This window comes from Oryctolagus cuniculus, chromosome 1, assembly GCF_964237555.1.
Source record: "Oryctolagus cuniculus chromosome 1, mOryCun1.1, whole genome shotgun sequence".
NCBI lineage: Eukaryota > Metazoa > Chordata > Mammalia > Lagomorpha > Leporidae > Oryctolagus > Oryctolagus cuniculus.
In genome coordinates this window covers 210838736-210859987 of record NC_091432.1, presented here as the reverse complement: position 1 = coordinate 210859987, position 21252 = coordinate 210838736, and the positions used below count along the sequence as shown (strand labels likewise).

General features: G+C 49.1%; 1 protein-coding gene and 1 long non-coding RNA gene across 2 annotated transcripts in view; one reads left to right on the top strand and one right to left on the bottom strand.

Moving 5' to 3' along the window:
- The window catches only part of LOC103347974 (elongation factor Tu, mitochondrial-like), a 32742-nt gene extending 18573 nt beyond the window's left edge, over positions 1–14169 (bottom strand). Inside the window, exons 1-3 of the mRNA XM_070067153.1 lie at positions 14013–14169; positions 12412–12501; positions 10254–10342 (exon numbers count right to left, since the gene is read on the bottom strand). Of these exons, the coding sequence (XP_069923254.1) occupies positions 10254–10342; positions 12412–12501; positions 14013–14169 (336 nt within the window). The remainder of the gene's footprint in view (positions 1–10253; positions 10343–12411; positions 12502–14012) is intronic.
- LOC103348288 (uncharacterized) overlaps positions 1–21252 on the top strand; it is a 220453-nt gene that overhangs the window by 163048 nt on the left and 36153 nt on the right. The gene's annotated exons all lie outside the window — the stretch shown is intronic.

Sequence of the window (21252 nt, the reverse complement as noted above, 5' to 3'; positions counted from 1 at the left end):
CCACTTCTCCATAAAGTGAGTCCAGGGTGGAAACACAGAGCTTTGGGGCCTGAGCAGAGCCTTCTGCTGTTCTCTAGGCCTGGAATTGTATTTGCCCTTTGGAATCTTCTTAGTCTCCATGTGTCTCTTCTCTCCACCATGCTTCGTAGTGGGTTCTATCTCATCATTCTCCATAAAGACTGCTTGGGATTCTTGCCATTCTCCATGGATTTTAATTTTCATTTTAATTCAATATATCCGTTCTGTCTTCATGCATTCATTCGTTTACCCATTTTTCTGTTGATCTGCTAACTTCACAGACAACTGTTGTGTGTATCTTGTGTTTGGAGTGTTGCCATGAATCAGATAAGGTCATGCCTCCCCAGGGACTACAATTCATTGGGAGTGGGGGGGCATCAAATATGTGTAAAAAAACCCAGATCTAGGGAGAGATGAGGTAAAGGTTCCTATAAAGGGATGGTTAAATTGAAGAAGTGTTAGGAGACATAGCTCACAGCCATCTGGAAGGGCAGTCAGTAGTAGCTGGGTTTGGGTGAGAGAAGGATGCTCCGGGTAAGTTGACAGTGTAGTCAAAGACTCAGAGGGGCTTAGAGAGAGAGTTGTTCAGGCTATGTTGTGAAAAGATGCACACCTTGCTGCCTGGGCTCTGAGCCTTGCTGTAGGCAGCAGGGTTGAGTATGTGGGGAGCTAGAAAGGAGGAGGTGTTCAGGAAGTCACCAGGAGCACAGAATCCAGATGGTTCCCATCTACTTCTATTGGATGTTCAATATCCCCCTTTTGTGTACAAGCCTTGGACCAAGGGTAGGGCTATGGGGAGGTGGTGGAACCTGTAGGAAGTGGGGCCCAGAGGGAGGTCCTAGGGCCCAGTAGGAAAGAGTGAGGTAGGAGTGGCTTCAGAGCCTTCCCTGGAAGCTCATCGTGTGCTCCACAAGCCACCCGTAGGTGACCTCTCGGGTTCTTGCAAGAGATTGTTATAAAAGCCTGAGGATTCATTGCTGTGGCATAGTGGGGCAGTGCTGCATCCCACATGGGTGCTGGTTCAAGTCCCGGCTGCTCCACTTCCAATTCAGCTCCCTGCTAATGCACCTGGGAAAGCAGCAGAAGATAGCCCAAGTGCTTGGCCTCTGTTCCCCAGAAGGAGACCCAGTAGAAGCTCCTGGCTTCTGGCTTCATACTAGGACAGCTCCAGCTGATGTAGCCATTTTGAAAGTGAGCCAGTGGATGGAAGATTTCTCTCTCTTTCTTTCTCTTTGTAACTCTGACTTTCAAATAAATAAATAAATCTTTTTCTAAAAAAGCCTAAGTTCAGGCCTTCCTATTTCTCTGCTTCCTGTCTCACCATATGTTCCTTCCTCTGCACATATTCCACCCTCACCAGAAGCCAAATCCATGGAGCCACCCATTCTTGGACTCAAATTTCCAAAACTCTGAGCTAAACAGATATTTTCACTTTCTCAAGTTAGCTGTCTCAGGTGTTTCATTGTAGTAATCAAAAGCTGACTCATATAGCGTCTAAGCTCTACCATACACCACCTGGATAGTTTCACTCCTCGGAAACTCAGTCTTCCCATCTGTGATATGGGGATAACACAGCTTTTCCTACAAGGGATTTATGGGAGTTAGTATGAAATAAAATATGTGAAAAAAGTCCCCCTTTAAAACACAGCACTCACATTGGAATGGGAGGCAGGATGTCACTTCTATTGTCAACCTACAGTTTTGGCGGGGTGGTGGTAGCAACTCACAGTGACACTGTTTGAGAGCCAGCCTCCAAGGGATCTCATCTTACTGTCTGGAGGGTGACTGATCTATCGCTCAGTGCATACACACGGAAGCTCTAAATAGTAGAGTGAGCTGTGGAGGTGCCAACTGGTATTTTTCTCCTCTATGTTCTTTTTGCCTCATCCATTAAGGCAGGGAGGAGGCTCTCCGTCTTCTCACTTCAAAGGAGGTTCGTGACAGAATGGAAAGCAGGAGTTGCCTGCCGAAGATTCCCCTTCCTGGCTGTTGTTTTCCAATTCTGTGCGGTGTTCCCAAGGGAAGGGTCAGAGGGAGGTTGCTCTCAGGGAAAACTTAATAAAGAGACCAAGGAAGGGATCTATGGGAATCAGGCAGAGGTCAGGTGGCAATACGAGAGGGAGGCAGCAGCATCCTGATGATGTGCACATCACAGAAGGGCCGCATGGTATCCACACGTGATAAACGGTGCCTTCCCCAGAAGCAGCAGAAGCAATGGACCCAGCAGGACCAGATGAAGTTGGGCAGGGGGTACCTCAGGCTGACCAGTACGAGCTGATAATTAATGATTTCAAATCTTTGGGGATATTTCACTCACATAATCTGTTGAACTGGATATTTTGTTAAAGCAGAGTACTGTGTTTCCACATACAGCTCTCTTACCATGACATCACAGAAAACATGATTACTGTGTCCTGCCCTCTTGAAAGTGTGCATCACTGTCCAATGTTTTGGTTAATCAGATCACAAAGAAATCCAACCAATCAGAACTCAGCGGGCTGACCACTCACATGCAGAGGCTGCTCTGAGTTCTCAAACTGCCTGCCTTGGGAGTTGATGTACACTTTATACACAACATCAGCAACGTAAAGAGGTGAATCACCTGTGACTTAGTACAAACATGAAAATAATAATGCTGGGGTTAGGCACTTAGCCTAGTGAATAAGACATTGGCTAAGATAACAATGGATAGAATTAAAAAGGAGAGAATGATCCAACATGGGAAGCAGGCCACAGGGCAGACTAATAGAATGACAAACACCCTAAACAGCACTCTGACCTCAGAATTAGCCCTTAAGGTATTAGGATCTGGCTGAAAAGCCCATGAAAGCATTTCAGGCATAGAAAACCAAGACACTGTGGCTATAAATGATCTACATGAAGGATCTCTGTGAGTGAGATCCCAGTGGAAAAAGGGACCATCAAAGAAGGGAGGAGAGATCTTCCACTTTGCTTATGGCTCTGTCTAAATAATGACAGAGTTTGTGGGCTCAAAAGGCTTCCATAGCCTTGGCAGCTCATGACAAGAGCCTCGGGTGATCACTGACATCAAAAATAAGAGTGTCAATTGTTTAATCAACAACAGGAGTTACTGTGCACTTACTCCCCATGTAGGACCTCTGTCCTTAATGAGTTGTACTATGAGAATGAATGGTAAAACTTGTCTTCAAACAATACTTTATACTTAAGTGTTTGTGTGGGAGAGGGAGTAGGAGGTGGGACAGGAGTGGGGGTGGAAGAGCAGGTATGGGCGGAAGAACCGCTATATTCCTAAAGCTGTACCTATGAAATTTGTATTTATTAAATAAAAGCTAAAATAAATAAATATGTAAATAAGTATATATAAATAATAATAACAATAAAAGATATATGTGTCCCACGTAGGAGTGCCTGGGTCCAATACCGGCTCTGGCCCTGGCAGCAGCTTCCTGCTCATGCAGATTCCGGGAGGAAGCAGTGATGGACCCAGGAGTTGAGTCCCTGCTACACGGGTGGAGACCTGGATTGAGTTCCTGGCTCCTGATTTTAGCCAGATTAATCTCAATCACTATGGGCATTTGGAGTGAACCAGTGGATGGAAGCTCTCTCTATATCTCTGTCTCTTTATCTCTATTTCTCTTCCTCACAAATAAAAAAAAAAGCTGTCATTATAGAAATGGCTTAAGTAGCACAAAGTCAAAACATCTAAATAAGCTTATTCTTTTTTTAAAAGATTTTATTTATTTATTTGAGAGGTAGAGTTACAGAGAGTGAGAGGAAGAGACAGAGAGAGAGATCTTCCATCTGCTGGTTCACTCCCCAATTGGCTGCAACAGCCGGAGATGCGCCGATTCGAAGCCAGAAGCCAGGAGCTTCTTCCAGGTCTCCCACACAGGTGCAGGGGCCCAAGCACCTGGGCCATCTTCTACTGCTTTCCCAGGCATAGCAGAGAGCTGGATGGGAAGTGGAGCAGCCAGGACTCAAACCGGCGCCCATATGGGATGCCGGCACTGCAGGCAGAGGCTTAACCTACTACGCCACAGCTCCGGCCTCTGTTTTTTTCACATCTGCAAGTGGACAGGATTGGGGCAGTAGCGTTGATGGTGAAGAAGTTGACTGTATCCCATCCTAGAGCTCAATATACAGGCACTTATTTTTTCCAAATTGGAAAGGGTTTCTTGAAGGAATAGGCTTCCCTGATGTTTTTCAGTAACATGGGCCTCCTGCTGATCAAATGTCAGGGATCACTTCTTCATTTTTGTTTCTCTGTGCAAGGCCTTGGAGGTCTGTATCTCCCAGCCAATTTCTTAATAACAGCTTCCCTTTTATCCTGGCTGAAAATGCCTCCTTTTTCAGGTTAAAGATCCTTCATACCTTAGGGTCAGCTGCTTTACAGATATCTGTAGTGTGATCAGTCCTACAGCAGGTCTAGTCCTTGCCCACTTACTGTCAGTGGGAGAAGGAAAGCCACTAGGGTAGACCGTGGTGTGATACTCCCTGCCCAACTCTCATTAAGATGAATGGTGGGCTACTAAGTGAGATGAAGAGTTCGGGAGTGGAGCAGAGATGATGGGGAAGATACTGCAGAGTCTTGAGAATGTTATGGTCCTCTATCTAGGCGGATGCTTCCATGTGTAGCTGGATCCACGCCTTTGAAGCTGAAGGGAGAGGTCTTAACTGCAGATGTTTATTTGGAAGTTATAGTACGGACACAGATACACAAGAAACCATGTGAGTAAGTAACATGACCCCAAAGTGGACGAAGGATGAGAAAAGAAGGTGGTTCCTCCGGGAGCATCAGCAAAGGTGAAGGTTCCAGGGAAAGCCACCTAGGTGGATGAATGTGGAGAGAAGAGGAAAACCCAAGTTGAGTGCTAGTGCAGAAGACAAACAAGAGGCTTCTAAGAAGAAGGATGTGGGCCAGCGCCGTGGCTCACTAAGCTAATCCTCCGTCTGCAGTGCCAATACTCCAGGTTCTAGTCCTGGTTGGGGCACCAGTTCTGTCCCGGTTGCTCCTCTTCCAGTCCAGCTCTCTGCTGTGGCCCGGGAAGGCAGTGGAGGATGGCCCTAGTGCTTGGGCCCTGCACCCGCATGGGAGGCCAGGAGAAGCACCTGGCTCTTGGCTTCTGATTGGCACATCTCTGGCCATTGTGGCCAATTTGGGAGTGAACCAGTGGATGGAATACCTCTCTCTCTGTCTCTTCCTCTCACTGTCTAACTCTGCCTGTCAAAAAATAAAAAAGAAGAAGAAGAAGGATGTGGCTAACCTTGCCAAATGCTTCAGATAAATGCACTCAGGTTAAAAAATAAAAGTTCCAAAGTTTGACAAAGAGGAGGGAGAGTGGTAAAAGAGATAAGTTGATGAAATGTGCACTTTTTCAAGAAGATGATGGTAAAATGGAAGAATAGAGGGACTACTTTGAAAAAAAAAAGTTCCCCTTTCTAAGGAACCATGAGAGAAGAAATAATAAGATGACAACATAGTCTGTTCTGGAAGTAAACAATCAGACCATGGGCTGGAGGAGGCCTGGGGAGAATTTCTATGTTATGACCTTCACTATATGAATGGGAGATACTTGGAATGTTGGCAGAAGAGAGATAGGACAGGGCTCCAGAGAGGTGATAGCCTGGATTGAGCCTGGGAGGAATGGGAGAGGAGAAAGGAGAACAGATGTGGTCACACGGATGAGTGTTTTCAAGGTCAAGATTTTAGAGTCAGTGTCGGTGGGGCAGAGTGTGGCCATACATGTGAGTTCCTGGAACGGAAGACAAGGCTGTGGAAGTAGGTAAAGCAGATTCTGGAAGGCGAGATGCTGGAAGGGTATCTCAACAGATCCCGAGGGCATCTGAGATAGCAGCAGGGCCCGGGGGTGGAGAGTGAGACGGCAAGTCAACGCCAACATTCAACAAATGTTGAGTGAGTATCTACTCTCTGCCAGCCCCTGGATGCCATGGTCCCCAGTAATGCAGGAGGTAAATCTGAATACAGTCAGTGTGTAAGCAGGCTGGGGGTAGGAGGCAGTGACAAAGCCTAGTATTGTATCTCACGGAGACAAGAGGGTCTTTGAATCTCATGTGCAGGGCCATCTCCTTTAATGGCAGTGGGGGGTTAGGAGAATGCTAAGCTCCCGAGGTGGTGGCCTGTGTGTTTGAAAGGCGTGGTGATGAGGGTTGTGGGCAGATAAACAGCTTCCCCTGGAGAAGGTTGCTGAGCAGCAGAATCATTAGAGACATACCACGTGCCTAGCCATGTGTTAATCGCTTGAATAACGACAGCGTTTGGCCCTGCTCTGAGGGTCCCTGGAACCTTTTTGAGCACCCATCTGTGCCGCCAGACCTTGAAGGGTTTACTGTTTCTCTCTGCTCTGCTGGCTAAGGCCTGCTCACACAGGGATAATGAAGGTCTCATTTGCCTCTGACAATATGGTGCCTTTCTGCATAATTTACATGTTTTCTTCAAGGCTCAGACACTAAGTAATGAGGGAGCAAATTCTAGTGCAGGGTCTTGCTACTGAGACAAGCAAACCCAGACTCTGGGCCTTTGCTCTTCTGTGGTAGCCCTCGGGGCAGGTCTGCAGCCCGAGTAGGGGTCTCTCTGTCTTCATCTTGGCAGGCACCTGTTAAAGAAAGGACTTGGGCTTCTCCAGGTGGTGACTGAAGCCACCGAAGAGCTAGCTCTATGTCACTGTCACCTCTTGAAATTCAGTTGCAGTCAGTAGATTTATAAACATTCCTCTAAGATGGGATTCTGTTTCCAAGTTTTGAGACCATTAACTCCCACTTATTGAGTACTTCCATGTTCCAGCCCTTGTGCTAAGGGGTTGCATGAAATTTTTTTATTAAAAATAAGCACAACCAATGAATTAAATGCTATTTCCTTCCTTCCTTCCTTCCTTCCTTCCTTCCTTCCTTCCTTCCTTCCTTCCTTCCTTCCTTCCTTCTTCCCTTTCTCCCTCCCTCCCTCCTTCTCTCTCTTTCTTCCCTCTTTCTATCTCTGCTTCTTACCATCCTCTTAAACACCGGGCACACAGGAAATGGTGGTTAATATTTGGTTGTATAATGCTCTCCCCTCTGTCTGAAGTCCTCAAAGTCTCACCATGCCCTGTGGAAGGAAGCCCAATGTGCTGAAGGTGGCCAACACAAGCTTCTGTGAGATGGGTCTTGTTTCCATCCCCAGCCTTGGAGACTTCCATTCTTTCCCTTCTTGCAAACTCCAGTGATCCCAAATTATGCAGGTTTATTTTTTTTTTAATACTTCATGTAACTCCTCAGCACAGTGTCTGATACATGTGTGTGCTGAGGCAGGGAACTGGGTGAAGCCAGCCAAAATGAAGGATTTAAGGATTCTCAGAGAAACTGCATCTTTGCATCTAACACCTAAGTGTCTGGCTCACTCCATACTAGTCTGGGCCCTGCAGGGTGCTGAGGGGGAGTGAAGGATGGCTACACCATCGCTTGCCACTCTTGAAGCCCAGCAGCATGGTGACTTACAGGGGGAGGAGGTGAGGAGCAGACAGTTAACCCCAGTGCAGGCTTGACTTTAGGAGTATGAGATACTACCAATGTTCCTACTGGAGAAGATGAGACTCTAACTACACCCATGTCATTCTACCATCCCGTCCATTGGACTCAACCTCAGATATTCCTATCAGCACGCTACCCATCTTCTCAGGGGAGTTATGGATTTTACTGACTTCATTTACTTTTTATGGCTGACCAGTTGTCAGCTTCTGGTACACAGGCCTGGAGGCACATTCTGGGAACTCCTATAATGGATGTTCTTCTTTGGTCATCAAGTCCCGCAGAATTCAAGGTCAGGCTAGACAAGAGCTCAGTTGCTTGGAACGGGAGTAGGACAGCACAATAGCCTTGATACTTTTTCTGTTTGAGAATCCGAGTTTGGGGATCTTTGCATTTTCCCAACCACTTTGTCTCTGACTCCATCAGTCCAAAATCTAATTCACTGTGCTTTATGAATTACAATCACCTCTGCCCCAAACAAAGAACAGCCGTCACTCCCCACTACTTCTGCCTGCATATTCCTAACCTCGGTCATTCCTAGTGGTTTAGAGCTGTGCTATTAATATGGAGGGGGATTTAGGGACCGAAGAGCAAAACTGCAAGGAAGTCTCAAGTTCCTAGAGGTGAGGGGACAACCGAGGCAGGAGCCATGGAGTAAGATGTGGAATACGGGCCGCGCAGAGCCTGCTCTGCAAAGGGCAAGACACGTCCTGTCGGCCGTGAGAAGAGTCGGCCGTTGATTCAGTGGGGATGCTGGGAGGACACTCTCCCAGGCACCTCCTCTGCGCAGGGCTGGGATTCTCTTAAGGAAGAGACATGACGTCTGCTTTTTGTTTAGGTTGGAAAGCAGCCCAGTGCAATGGAGAGGGCATTGGTCTGGGAGATGAGAGACTTGGTTCAAGTCCAGCTCGCTACTGTCCCAAGACAAGCAACTCGGCTTCTCTGGCTTCTGATTTTTCTCCACACTTCAAGACACCTGGGTGATCATTCATGCTGCTTTCAGCTCACAGGTTTCCCAGTCCATGAATGCGCAGGAAAAAGCAAACATCACCCCATCTGGCTCCCACCTTGTGTAGGATGAACTGTGGAGCTGCAGCTCTTCAGAGACAGATGGTCGGCAGGTATCTGTTTCCATATTTGGTGAGAAGTAAGTGGAGGAGGCAAAGAAGATAATGATGTCTGAGCCAACTTCTGCAGGTCGGCTGGCTCCCCACGCAGCTCACAGTGTGTGACTGGACCAGGGAATTCTTCGTGTCTGGTACCAAAGTTCCCCTCGTCAGTCCAGCCGGTTGTTTCCAGGGTTCTCCCACAGGGGAGCCCCTGGGTCTAGCTGCTGGGAATTGTCTGTGTTTGATGATGCTTTCAACTGTTGCTCTCCGTGTCCTCAGTCCGGAGGTGTTCGCTGAAGCCATTCACGCGTGTAACATTTCAAAAGGGATGTTGTCTTCCGGAGGACATTGAACCCTGAAAGTCCCCTCTTTGGACACAGCAGCTGTCTTTCCACTCTCCTCCCAGAGCCTGCAGTGTGGAGCAGGAGAGAGAGCAGAGGCTTTGCAGAGCTGTGGGGCCCTGAGCAGAGGCCTACCTCCCAGAGGCCCTGTTTTCTTGCTTGTAAAGAAAGAGTGACGGTGCACGCCAGGAGAGTGGATGAGCGAATTTAAAGAGGGCAGCATGAGAAGCACCCACGGATGCACAAAGGATGCATGGATCTCGTCTTTTTCACCCTGCAGTGGCCACTTAGCTGCATCCCCAACATCTACCCCACTCAGTTGACAAACCAACCACAGGCACCCCTACTCTTCCTGCTGTAGGTCTGGGCAAGTAGCCTAGTTCTGGCCAGTGATACAGAAGAGGGGGTCTCCTGCTACCGAGGAGAGGCAGGCCCGAGTTTTCTCTGGATAAGGTACTGAGCGAGGTGGCCCCTGGAATTCCCACAGCCATGCTATTACTGGCCCAAGGATGTAGCCCATGTGGAGAGAAGGGGGGGGCACAAGTTGCTGAGAGGCAGAGCCAGAGGCCCCGCGCGTCTTGTGGTGTCATTCCTGCAGACTTCCTGCTTTGTGGGCTAACACATCCATTTCTTGTGATTGAAATTAATTCAACTTAGGGGCTGCTGTCCCTTTTCTGAAGGCATCCGAGCTGTTAGCCTGCTTGTGATGGACTCCTGCTTGTGGTCATTCATCTTTCATGGTCTCATGGTCCCCCCCCCCCCGCCCCTTCTGCTGTTCTCCCCATTGTACCCCCAGCTGGGGCTCCAGGGCCAGCCATTTTAACAGTGGGACACTTGCTGTCCACCCTGAACAACACTGATGTTTGGCTTTTCCTGCCTAAATGGGTCCCAATGTTGCTTCTTTGCCACCAATTCCCAGGCTTCAGAGTGTTGCTGGGAAAACACAACCCATGCCCAGGGCTGCAGTGGGAATCCAGGCGGCCTTCCCTGCTTGGGGCCTGAGTGGCTGCTGCAGTCAGTCTGGATTACTCACTCTTTCTTCCTCCCTGCACTCACTCATGGCGCTCCTGCCAGTGCACGTGCCCTCTCACACTCCCTCCCCGAGACAATCTTCCCAGGCCGATCCCAAACTCTGCCTCCCACAGTGAGAGGCAAACATCACCCCCTCTGAAATCCTCTCTTCAAATCCAGCTCAACCTCCCAACACTGGGAGCTGTCCATTCATTTATGTTCGCTAATGGACCCGGGTGCATGGCGTTGAATTTGAAGATCTACACAAACATACACGAAGAAGGAGGCAGGAGATAAAGATCAAGCAGGAAGGTTTCAAGTCAGCCAGAGTCCAGTTCGAAGGTGGGTTGTGCTCCTTCGTAACTAAGGGCAGTAGGGAAAACAATTAAACCTTGTGCCACAATTTTCATTTGAAGATGGAAGTAATACCCACCTACGGCAGACTGGGAGGTTATGTGCGTGGAATAATTATATGAAAAGGTGGGCATTTGACACAGCAGTTAACATCCCATGTCTGAGTGCCTGGGGTGGAGTCTCAGCTCTGCTCCTTGTTCCGGCTTTCTGCTAAGGCACTCTCTGGGAGGCCGTGGTGTGTTGGCTCAAGTCACTGGGTCCCTCCGCTTGCTTGAGAGACCTGCCCTGAGCTCCCAGGTCTTGCCTTCAGGCTGGCTCAGCCCTAGCTGCTGTGGACCTTTGGGGAGTGAACCAGTGAACGAGATCTCCCTCTCTCTCTCTCTCCCTTTCAGATAATATAAAGCAGATAAATAAATAAGAAAATATTAGACACATGATAGGCCCTCAATAATCCTTCCTTTTCTTTCCTTTTCACTCAAAGTCTGAGAGAGCCCATCTTTCTTTCTGTTAGTCCAGTGTGTATTGTGTGTATACCCAAAACCTTTCTTCGTGGGTCTCCAATAATGTGCAATATTATAGAACTAAATCCATTTTGGCAACATGTAAGTACAAATCAAATAATTCTACCCCCTTGGCCCGTCAAATGGAGGCTGACATACAGATACAACTCAACATGCGGTGCACACCTTCTGCCAGCCAGCACTGTGCTACATGAAATGATACATAGACGAACTGAATATGAAACTAGTCTTTTTCCCTAAGAGTCCTCGTCACAATTCCCTGAACGTGTGGGGCGCTTTGCAGATAGCAAATGCTTCCGCAGGCTGCGTTGCCTCTCTCAGATGTTTGCAGCCTCCTCCCCACAGATAAACGCAGGGGCACTGGGCAACCCCAACTGCTTGCTGGTGCTGTACTCGAGTAGTTCTCGAATATTCATGGGCATAGTAATGAGTTGGGGCTTTCTACATGGGCAGGCGCTGGGCCTCACCCATACAGGTTCTGCTGGGTAGAAATGAGTATGGCGCAGGACGCTGCCTCTTCAAAGAGCTCCTGATGGGGTCTGGATTTAGGTGAGGACCAATGAGCGTGGGGTCTAGGGCAGCAGAGGGGCTGGTCTCCCAGGAGTGACACCCGCAGTGGGCATGACTGACAGCTAAGAGCATCCAGTGGATCTCAACAGAGGGACCTCAGAGGCCTGTAGCTAATGTGGAAACCAGGGACCGCGTGCCAGAGACAGCATCGCTGGGGCATGGGAGGACTGTAGGAGAGCACTGGTTGAAGATGCCCAAGGAAGTGCTTTGGAACTAGTCTAAGAAACAGGAGAAGCGAAATCCCTGGATCCACTCTGAAGACCGGAATGGCCTGGTAACTCCCTGGAGGTGACATGGGCGTGGCGAAGAAGGTGGTAAACCAGCAGGAGCTTAGACTCTGGAACTTGACACCTTTTTTGATCTTAAATAAAATATTTATGTGTTCATTTCCTTTTTGACCTCCCTGATATTTTCTATAGTTCGGGGAACAGCCCCGGGTGAGATCAGTTACTTGAAGGATGAAAATGGAAAGTTGGCCATCATACATTCTATTGAATGCACTTTATACACATTCTCTCTAATTTTCATGAGCACAGAATCAGGTCGGTTTTAACTGCCTATGTGTTTGTTTCAGGTGAGGAACCAAAGTTTCAGAAAGGTTAAGCGATTTGCCCAGGATCTGACTGCCAACAAGAGGAAACTCACAACTGCACGGTTCGCCCGTCTCACTGCACATTCTCTTGGAGTCTCCCCGTGCCTACGCATTGAGGGCTTTATTCCTCATTGGCCAGGAAAAGGCCTCCTGGGCCCTCCCAATCCAGCCTTATCCACCACCTGGCAGAGAAAGCGATTTCTGAAGCAGGAGAAAGCCCAGGAAGATTGCTCAGTTCCTGTGTGCACGGCTTCCCAGCTGGGGATGACAGCTAATCTTGAAAATCAATTCAATGCCTGCTCTCGCCGCAGACACTCCCCAGGGCAGGCCATGGCTCCTCGCACCGCTGTTAAACAGCACAAAAAGTGGAAAATTGAGCAGGATAAGACCTGTACCGGCTGTCAGTGTGAGGAGGTCCATGGGTGCCTGCGTGCTGGGCTTCGGGTCACTCACAGAGCACTCGTTACAGGGCCTGGAGGTGGCACCTTTAACCTCAGGGACAGATGGGTTATGAGGGGGCCAGAGGTGATTCCGGCCCTTGCAGCTGGAGAGAGAGCAGGACCAGTTCATGTAGGCAACCCAGGCTCTCTCAGACAGCTTGGGCATGGGCCTCTGGCATGGAGGCCGAGTGACCCTTCTCTGAATGCTGTCTGAACAGCAGGCCTGTGCCCTCTGGGACCTGTCCAAAAGGGACCAGGCTTAGCCAGGGGTGCAGACTCAGCAGTGAGCCCAGGGCTCTCTGTGTGTGGCCGCACGACCTTGACCCCCTCACGTGCATGCTTCCTCAAGACTGCGGTTGGGCCACACAGCTCTAAGACTAGTGGAAGTCAGGTGATGCCATGGTCTTCTCCCAGATCCCAGAAGGCAGGCAGGAAGTGCCTTGCCTTATTAAAAGGGGAGAGAGAAAGCCAACGGCAAGTTGCACCATGTCGTGCGTCTTCAAGCATTTTGCATGTGAGATCCCAGCTCTCAGAAACACCAAGGGGAGAAACGCTGTCTCCATGTCACAGAAGACAGAACTGATGTTCAGAGACTTCCACATGAATTAAAATAGTAGAAGGCAAATTAAACGTGCATTTCCCATCTATCAATAGCTGGCGTTCTATGATCACTGATGGCTACAAGACCATGTGCGTCTGAGACTGAATTTCTTCTCTTTTGAGGCTACTGCCTGCTTGGGGAGAAGGTCATTATGCCACAGTTGTCACGTGCAGGGGAGGGCTGAGGGGTCACAGACGCAGCATGTGTGGGCATGTAAGGCAATGGCCCAAGGAGAGGTGTGGACTATTAATATTATTCCAATTCCTGCCATCTCATCTCCCCCTCACTTTCTTTTTCTTTCTTTCTTTCTCTCTCTCTCTCTCTCTCTTTTTTTTTTTTTTTTGACAGGCAGAGTTAGACAGAGAGAGAGAGAGAGAGAGAGAGAGAGAGAGAGAGAATGGTCTTCCTTCCGTTGGTTCACCCCCCAAATGGCCTCTACGGCCGGTGTGCTGTGCCGATCTGAAGCCAGGAGCCAGGTGCTTCCTCCTGGTCTCCCATGGGGTGCAGGGCCCAAGCACTTGGGCCATCCTCCACTGCATTCCCAGGCCACAGCAGAGAGCTGGCCTGAAAGAGGAGCAACTAGGACAGAACCCGGCGCCCCAACCGGGACTAGAACCTGGTGAGCTGGCGCTGCAAGCGGAGGATTAGCCTAGTGAGCCGCAGCGCCGGCTCCCCCTCACTTTCAAGCATTTCCACATCTGTGACTTTCCTTCCTGCCTCTTGCCTACCCAGCTTCATCACCTAAGTGGATATGGTAAGAACATACGGGGCTGTGCCGCGGGGATTGCTGTGGCTGTTTTACTGAAGAGTAAGCTGAGGCCCTGGGAGATGCCTTTCCCGAGTGAATAAACAGCATTTGGCGGAACAGAGGTTCCCTGTTCCTCCTGCTGAGTTCACACAGAGGCACGGGACGGCAGCCCCTTTCCCAGGTGTGTTCTCACTCACGTTCACTCACCTCTCTGAGTGGTGACCTCACGGCTCTCAGACCCAGCGTGTAGCCGAGAGTCCTGCGCCCACTTCAAGGCATGAGCAGAGGCGCGTCTCGTTTGTGCACGTGACCTTCTCCCTGGTGGCTCTCGGTGGCTCACGGGCAATGGGATGTTTCTTCCCATCAGAGGCCCAGGGATGGGGTTAAAGGAGATCTGCTCTCCTCAGTGGCAGCAGGGAAGGGGGCTGCAGGATTCCTTCACACAGGGGCTGGGCAGCAGGGGGCAGCCGGTGCAGTCCTGGCACCACTGCGCCCCCCTGCCCCCACCCCCGACATCCACAGGAACAAGGACACTTCCTGAGATCCCGATCCCGATTTGTTTGGGGATCTCAGCTCTCCAGGTGGAAAAAAATAAAGGTGCCCAGCCTCACTCTCTACCACTCAGGGATGGTGCAGAGAATGGGGCACTGGATTCAAAGACAGGAAGTGTGGATTTGAAGGATGAGGGCAGTTCCTGGTGGGAGGACACCTGCTCTTGGATTCCAGTTCTGCCATTTCTTACCATGTGTGATCTTGGACTTGATGTCTCTGAGCCTCCACTGTCTCATCTGGAAAACAGGTGCTCATTCAGGAACTGAAGCAGTGCGCAATAAGCAAGGAGGAAGTGATGTTCTATGTCTGGGTGAAAGAGTGGTGAATGAGGCGGTTGAAGTCTTGGGGGCTGATAATAAATTATTCAGGGAGTCAATATGTTAGTGAAAGAAGCAGATGGCTAATAAATAATTACACAAGAAAACATTTCTATAGTGATGAATGCTACAAAGAAAACATGCCGCACCATGTGATGACGAAGGGGCTGCTTTACCTCGGGATGCATTGGGGGGTGACCTCTCTGGAAGCGTGAATGAGGATGAGAATGAACCAGATGTGCCGAGACCAGAAGTCGGGCAGTCAGAGAGAAGAAAGGGTGCTTCAGGCAGGTGCCACAGACTGGGCAAAGGCCTTGAGATAGAAACAAGGGTGACAGGTGGCTGCAGACACAAGACATAACATGGGGGGTGTGGGGAAGGTCCGGGAGCTAGGTAGGGGCCCAGCTGGGGTCAAGGGTGTGGTAAGGAGGGTCTATTTCATTGTAGGGTGATGAGAAGCCATTGGAGGATGTTCAGCAGAAAATTGGCACGATGTTGTCTTTTTTTTTTTTTTTTAAAGATTTATTTTATTTATTTGAAAGACAGAGTCACAGAGAGAGGTAGAGAGAGAGGTCTTCCATCTGCTGGTTCACTCCCCAGGTTGCCATAACGGCCGGAGCTGCACCGATCTGTAGCCAGGAGCCAGGAGCTTCTTCCAGGTCTCCCACGTAGGTGCAGGCACCCAAGGACTTGGGCCATCCTCTACTGCTCTCCCAGGCCACAGCAGAGAGCTGGATGGGAAGAGGAGCAGCCGGGACTAGAACCGGCGCCCATATGGGATGCCGGCACTTCAGGCCAGGACTTTAACCTGCTGCGCCACAGCGCTGGCCCCAGGATGTTGTCTTTTGAAAATATTTCTCAGGCCACTGGCAGAGAATAAATTAGGGAACCAAGGGTAGAAGCAGGGGATTGATCTTCGGCGGCTGCAGTGGTCCAGGCAGTCCACGGTAGTAGCTTACACTCGGTGGCGATGAGGAGGTCAGACACAGGATTTGTTCTTGGGGGAAGCTGGCAGAGCTTGATGAGGGATGGGATGATGGGGTGAGGCACAGGGAGCTTCCAGGGTGGCAGAGTTGTCCTTCCAGGATGGCAGAGTTGTCCGTTGAGAGTTAACCTAGATAATGAGGACTAGCACTTGAAACAGTGCCTGAAACTTAGCAAAAGATCAGTGCACTTGCATCATGTTCATCACGCCTAGACCTGGGTCTGGGACTGAAGCACATGTGAATCTTGAGTGAGTGTCTCTCTGGTCCTTGCTTTCTTGTATACAACACGGCAGGCCAGATATTCTTTTACCTATTTGATAAACGTTTCTTAGGCCTAGGATTCACCAGGCTATATGCTGAGCACCAGAGATATGGGGTAATGAAGACCCAGTAGTGTCTGCTTTTGGAGAGCTGACAGAAGAGTGGGGAAGACGTGGTCAGGAAGAAGCTATACGTCCTGGGGTTGGTCAGGAAGGGACCGATGGCAGGTCCCTTGTCTGAGCATGTGTCCAGGAAAGCCTTCCTGTGCGAGTGACATTTACATGGTGAGCACAAGCATGAGTAAGAGCTGGCAAAGCAAGGGATGGGGATGGGTGGGGAGGGGTGGGGCCAGCAGGGAAGGAGGATGTCACACAGGGGTGACAGCACACGAATGCTTGAGGCATGAAAGAGCAGGACCCTTCCAAAGCCAAGATTCCTGTCTCATGCTTGGGAGATCATGCGCAGAGACAGTGCCGGAGCCCACCAAACACGGGAGGGGACGTTTTCAAGAGATACGGGAGAGCCAAAGGGTTATTTACATTTTTAAAAAAGGTTTATTTATGTTCTTGAAGGGCAGAGTGACAGAGAGGAAGGGAGAGATATAGATCTTTTTATTAAAGATTTATTTGAAAGATGAGTTACAGAAAGAGAGAGAGAGAGTGTGTGTGTCTTCAATTCTCTGGTTCCCTCCCCAAATGGCTGCAATGCCTGGAGCAGGGCTGATCTAAAGCCAGGAGTCAGAAGCTTCCTCCAGGTCTCCCACGTGGGTGCAGGGGCCCAAGGACCTGGGCCATCTTCTGCTGCTTTCCCAGGTGCGTTAACAGGGAGCTGGATTGGAAGTGGAGTAGTCAGGACTCAAACCAGCAGGATGCTGGTGCTGCAGGCCGGAGCTTTAACCCACTGTGCCACCCACTGGTTCACTCCCCAAATTGGCACAGTGGCCAGGGCTGGGTCAGGCCGAAGCCAGCTCCCACATGGGTGCAGGGGCCCAAGCACTTGGGTCCTCTTCTGCTGCTTTAGCAGAGAGCTGGATTGGAAGTAGAGCAGCCGGGACTCAAACCGGCGCCCATATGGGATGCTGGCACTGCAGGCAGCAGCTTCACCTGCTGCGCCGCCTATCAGTAGGTCATAACCTAGGGCTACACATTAACATCACTAAGGGAAATCTCAGACACAGTGCCGATTTCCAGGCTCTGGCCCCCAAATCCTGCATCCCAGGTTTCTGAATGGCTGTTGCTGGTGTCCAGCCAGAGTTGGGTGATGTTCAGTCATGGCCATGCTCCCCTGCCTGTGTGAAATGTCCTGAGTTCTGTCTTTGTGTGTAGTGGGATCACTGGAAAACTACTGGACTCTATTATGCCAGCTTCCTCATATTAGAAAGGGGTTGGAATTATGCTTCAATGTCTTTTCCTCAGTTATTATTGAGAAGAGAGCCAAGAAACAGTCACCTTAAAAACATTTCTGGACCTGCGCTGTGGCTCAGTGGGTTACGCCACCACCTGCAATGCCGGTATCCTATAGGAATACTGGTTCCAGTCCTGGTTGCACCACTTCTGATCCAGCTCCCTGCTAATGCACCTGGGAAAGCAGCGGAGGATGGCCCAAGAGGGCTCCTGTCACTCACATGGGAGACCTGGATGAAGCTCTGGGCTTGACTTGGCCCAACCGCACTCTTGTGGCTATTTGGGGAGTGAACCAATGGATGGAAGATTCTCTCTCTCTCTTTCTCTCTGTCACTCTGCCTGTCAAATAAATCCTGGTGTAAAAAAAAAATTCTGCATTTGCTGCAGAGGTACTTTTGAAGTGATTACAATGTTCACTGTTATCAGCTTGCTGTAACTTGTCTCTTTTTAAGAACTGGTGTGCCTTCTCGTCCCAGGGAGTGAGAATTCAGTAATTTGATATACTTACTTTCTTGCTTTTGCCTGCCAGGAAGCTCAAAGCCAAATCTGGAACCTGCCTGTGGTAGCTATACTAATCTGCACATGCTGGAGAATGGTATTTTTTTTTAAGATTTATTTTATTTATTTGAAAGACAGAGTTACAAAGAGAGGTAAAGACTGAGAGAGAGGTCTTCCATCTGCTGGTTCACTCCCTAGATGGCTGCAACAGCCAGAGCTGTGCCAATCCGAAGCCAGGAGCCAGGAGCTTCTTCTGGGTCTCCCATACGGGTGCAGGGGTCCAAGCACTTGGGCCATCTTCTACTGCTTTCCCAGGCCAGAGCAGAGAGCTGGATTGGAAGAAGAGCAGCCGGGACTGGAACCAGCGCCCATATGGGATGCCTGTGCTTCAGGCTAGGACTTTAGCCCATGGCACCACAGCGCCAGTCCCGAATGGCATATTCTTTCCCCCTGGGTTTTAATTTAGTATTTCTAACTTAATCCTACTATTAAGCATGTCTGAGGTGGGCACTGTTGCTAAGCCTAGTGACAGTTCTTCCCCAGTACCAACCTGCACACCTTGCGGGAGTTCATGGAACAGTGGCAGCTGAGGACCACATACGTCACTGTTATGAGGGCGGCAGACGCTAAGACACCAGATCAACACACAAGGGAATAGCAGCGTTTGCTGGGATCACCAGTATCCTTTCTCTGGATTCCATCTCGAAAGGTGCTTGGGTGTCTCTTATCTGAGTCAGGGTTTGTCTCACGGATATTTCCTTAAAAACTAGCAGGCGTCCTCTGTGCTGTGTAAGACTTTTTCCTCTCCTTTGATTATCAAAGTGACCCCCAGAAGTAGGTACCACAAAAGGTCCTTTCATAAAGGGGAAACTGAGGTCCAAAATGTGTCCATGAATGATCCAAAGCCAGAGACCCAGGGGGTGGGTCTTTCGGTGACAGGTCCCACATACCTCCTGGCCATTATCTGTCTGTGCCCCATAAATGTGTCCACCTGTGCTGGAGTCTTTAAAAAGGTGGTTTTTGTGGACTCAGAGCCTTGGCAGCTCATGACAAGAGCCTCGGGTGATCAGTGACATCAAAAATAAGAGTGTCACTTGTTAAGTCGATAACAGGAGTCACTGTGCACTTGCTCCCCATGTAGGATCTCTGTCCTTAATGAGTTGTACTATGAGAATTGACGGTAAAAATAGTCTTCAAACAGTACTTTATACTTTGTGTGTCCATGTGGGTGCAAACTGTTGAAATCTTAGTATAAAGTTGATCTTCTGTATACAAAGATAATTAAAATGAATCTTCATGAAGAATGAGATGGGAAAGGGAGTAGGAGGTGGGACAGTTGGGGGTGCGAGGGTGGGTATGGGAGGAAGAACCGTTATAATCCAAAAGTTGGACCTATGAAAGTTATATTTACTAAATAAAAGCTTTCTATAAAAAAGGTGGTTTTCTCCTCCCCGGGGCATCCCATCAGGCCCTCTGCTGCTGGCCTTCTCCGTTTCTTCTCGTAAGTCCGAGCTCTCAGCCACATTCTGATGACATGCGGTGCATCCCTATTTCTGGCAGCTCAGCTAAGGCCTGATTTCTGTTGCCTTCCTGTCCGGCATTCCAGAGGAATTCCTGTCTCTCCCACCTGCCTACCTTCCTCTGCATCCCAACCCCACCCTGAGCTCCCTGTCCAATAACTGTGGAGGAGGAGCGCTCACCCCAAGAAGCACAGGATCCACCCTCCATCGGGGAGGGACTGGGAGCCGCTTAGCTGCTGTCGATGATCATGGGAAGCCTTGGTCCACTGGACTCTGCCCCTGTAGAAGGCATTTCGTCTCTGTCTCTTTCCTCTCTCATGAATTATTATTTTTTTAACTTTTATTTAATGAATATAAATTTCCAAAGTACAGCTTATGGATTACAATGGCTCCCCCCCCACCATAACTTCCCTCCCACCCGCAACCCTCCCCTTTCCTGCTCCCTCTCCCCTTCCATTCACATCAAGATTCATTTTCAATTCTCTTTATATACAGAAGATCAGTTTAGCATATATTAAGTAAAGATTTCAACAGTTTGCACCCACTTAGAAACACAAAGTGAAAAATACTGTTTGAGTACTAGTTATAGCATTAAATCACAATGTACAGCACATTAAGGACAGAGATCCTACATGAGCAGTAAGTGCACAGTGACTCCTGTTGTTGACTTAACAAATTGACACTCTTGTTTATGGCATCAGTAATCACCCTAGGCTCTTGTCTTGAGTTGCCAAGGCTATGGAAGCCTTTTGAGTTCACCGACTCTGATCATATTTAGACAAGTCGTATTCAGAGTGGAAGTTCTCTCCTCCCTTCACAGAAAGGTACCTCCTTCTTTGATGACCTGTTCTTTCCACTGGGATCTCACTTGCGGAGATCTTTCATTTAGGTTGTTTTTTTTTGTTTTTTTTTTTGTTTGTTTGTTTTTGTTTTTGTTTTTTTTTGCCAGAGTGTCTTGGCTTTCCATGCCTGAAATACTCTCATGGGCTTTTCAGCCAGATCCGCATGCCTTAAGGGTTGATTCTGAGGCCAGAGTGCTGTTTAGGACATCTGCCATTCTATGAGTCATGAATTATTATTTTAACAATTTATACTCTGCCGTGTTCTATCTTAGCAACACTTCCTTCTGAAGCGGAAGCTGATACTTTGCCTCAGGACAAAATATTTCTGCACCAACTCAGAAGACCCGAGACCCAGTTCAATGAGAAAGACTCTTGGGATTCCCCCATAGCCAGAGGCTCCTTCTGCCTGGGTCTACCACCGCTTCTATTCCAATTATGCTGTCAGCAAATGCATCCATTTTTGAAATAACACCTCCATTATGGATGGGTTATTTATATAGAGTAGACCAAAGTGTCCATAATGCTTACCCAGAAGGCGAGTGCATTCCTATGTCTGACTGCTCTCTACTTAAAACTTACCACCTGTTTCCTGGATCTGAGCCACTGTGCCACCCACTTTTAATAGATGATGCCGCGTCTGTGCTTTTAGGCTGCTATCTATTTTCTTGGGTCGTACTAGTCTTTATGAGTTTCTCAAATTTAGAAGTGTCACAGTCTGTATTATCGGTTTTAGCCTACCAAGTTCCTAAGATAGGCGAGCCTGTTTTCGCCTTTTTTTTTTTTTAAAGATTCTATTTATTCATTTGTGAGGTAGAGTTACAGACAGTGAGGGAGAGACAGAGAGAAAGGTCTTCCTTCCATTGGTTCACTCCCCAAATGGCTGCAGCGGCCAGAGCTGCGCCAATCTGAAGCCAGGAGCCAGGTGCTTCTTCCCAGTCTCCCATGTGGGTGCAGGGGCCTAAGGACTTGGGCCATCTTCTACTGCTCTCCCAGGCCATAGCAGAGAGCTGGATTGGAAGAGGAGCAGCCAGGACTCAAACCAGCACCCATATGGGATGCTGGCCACTG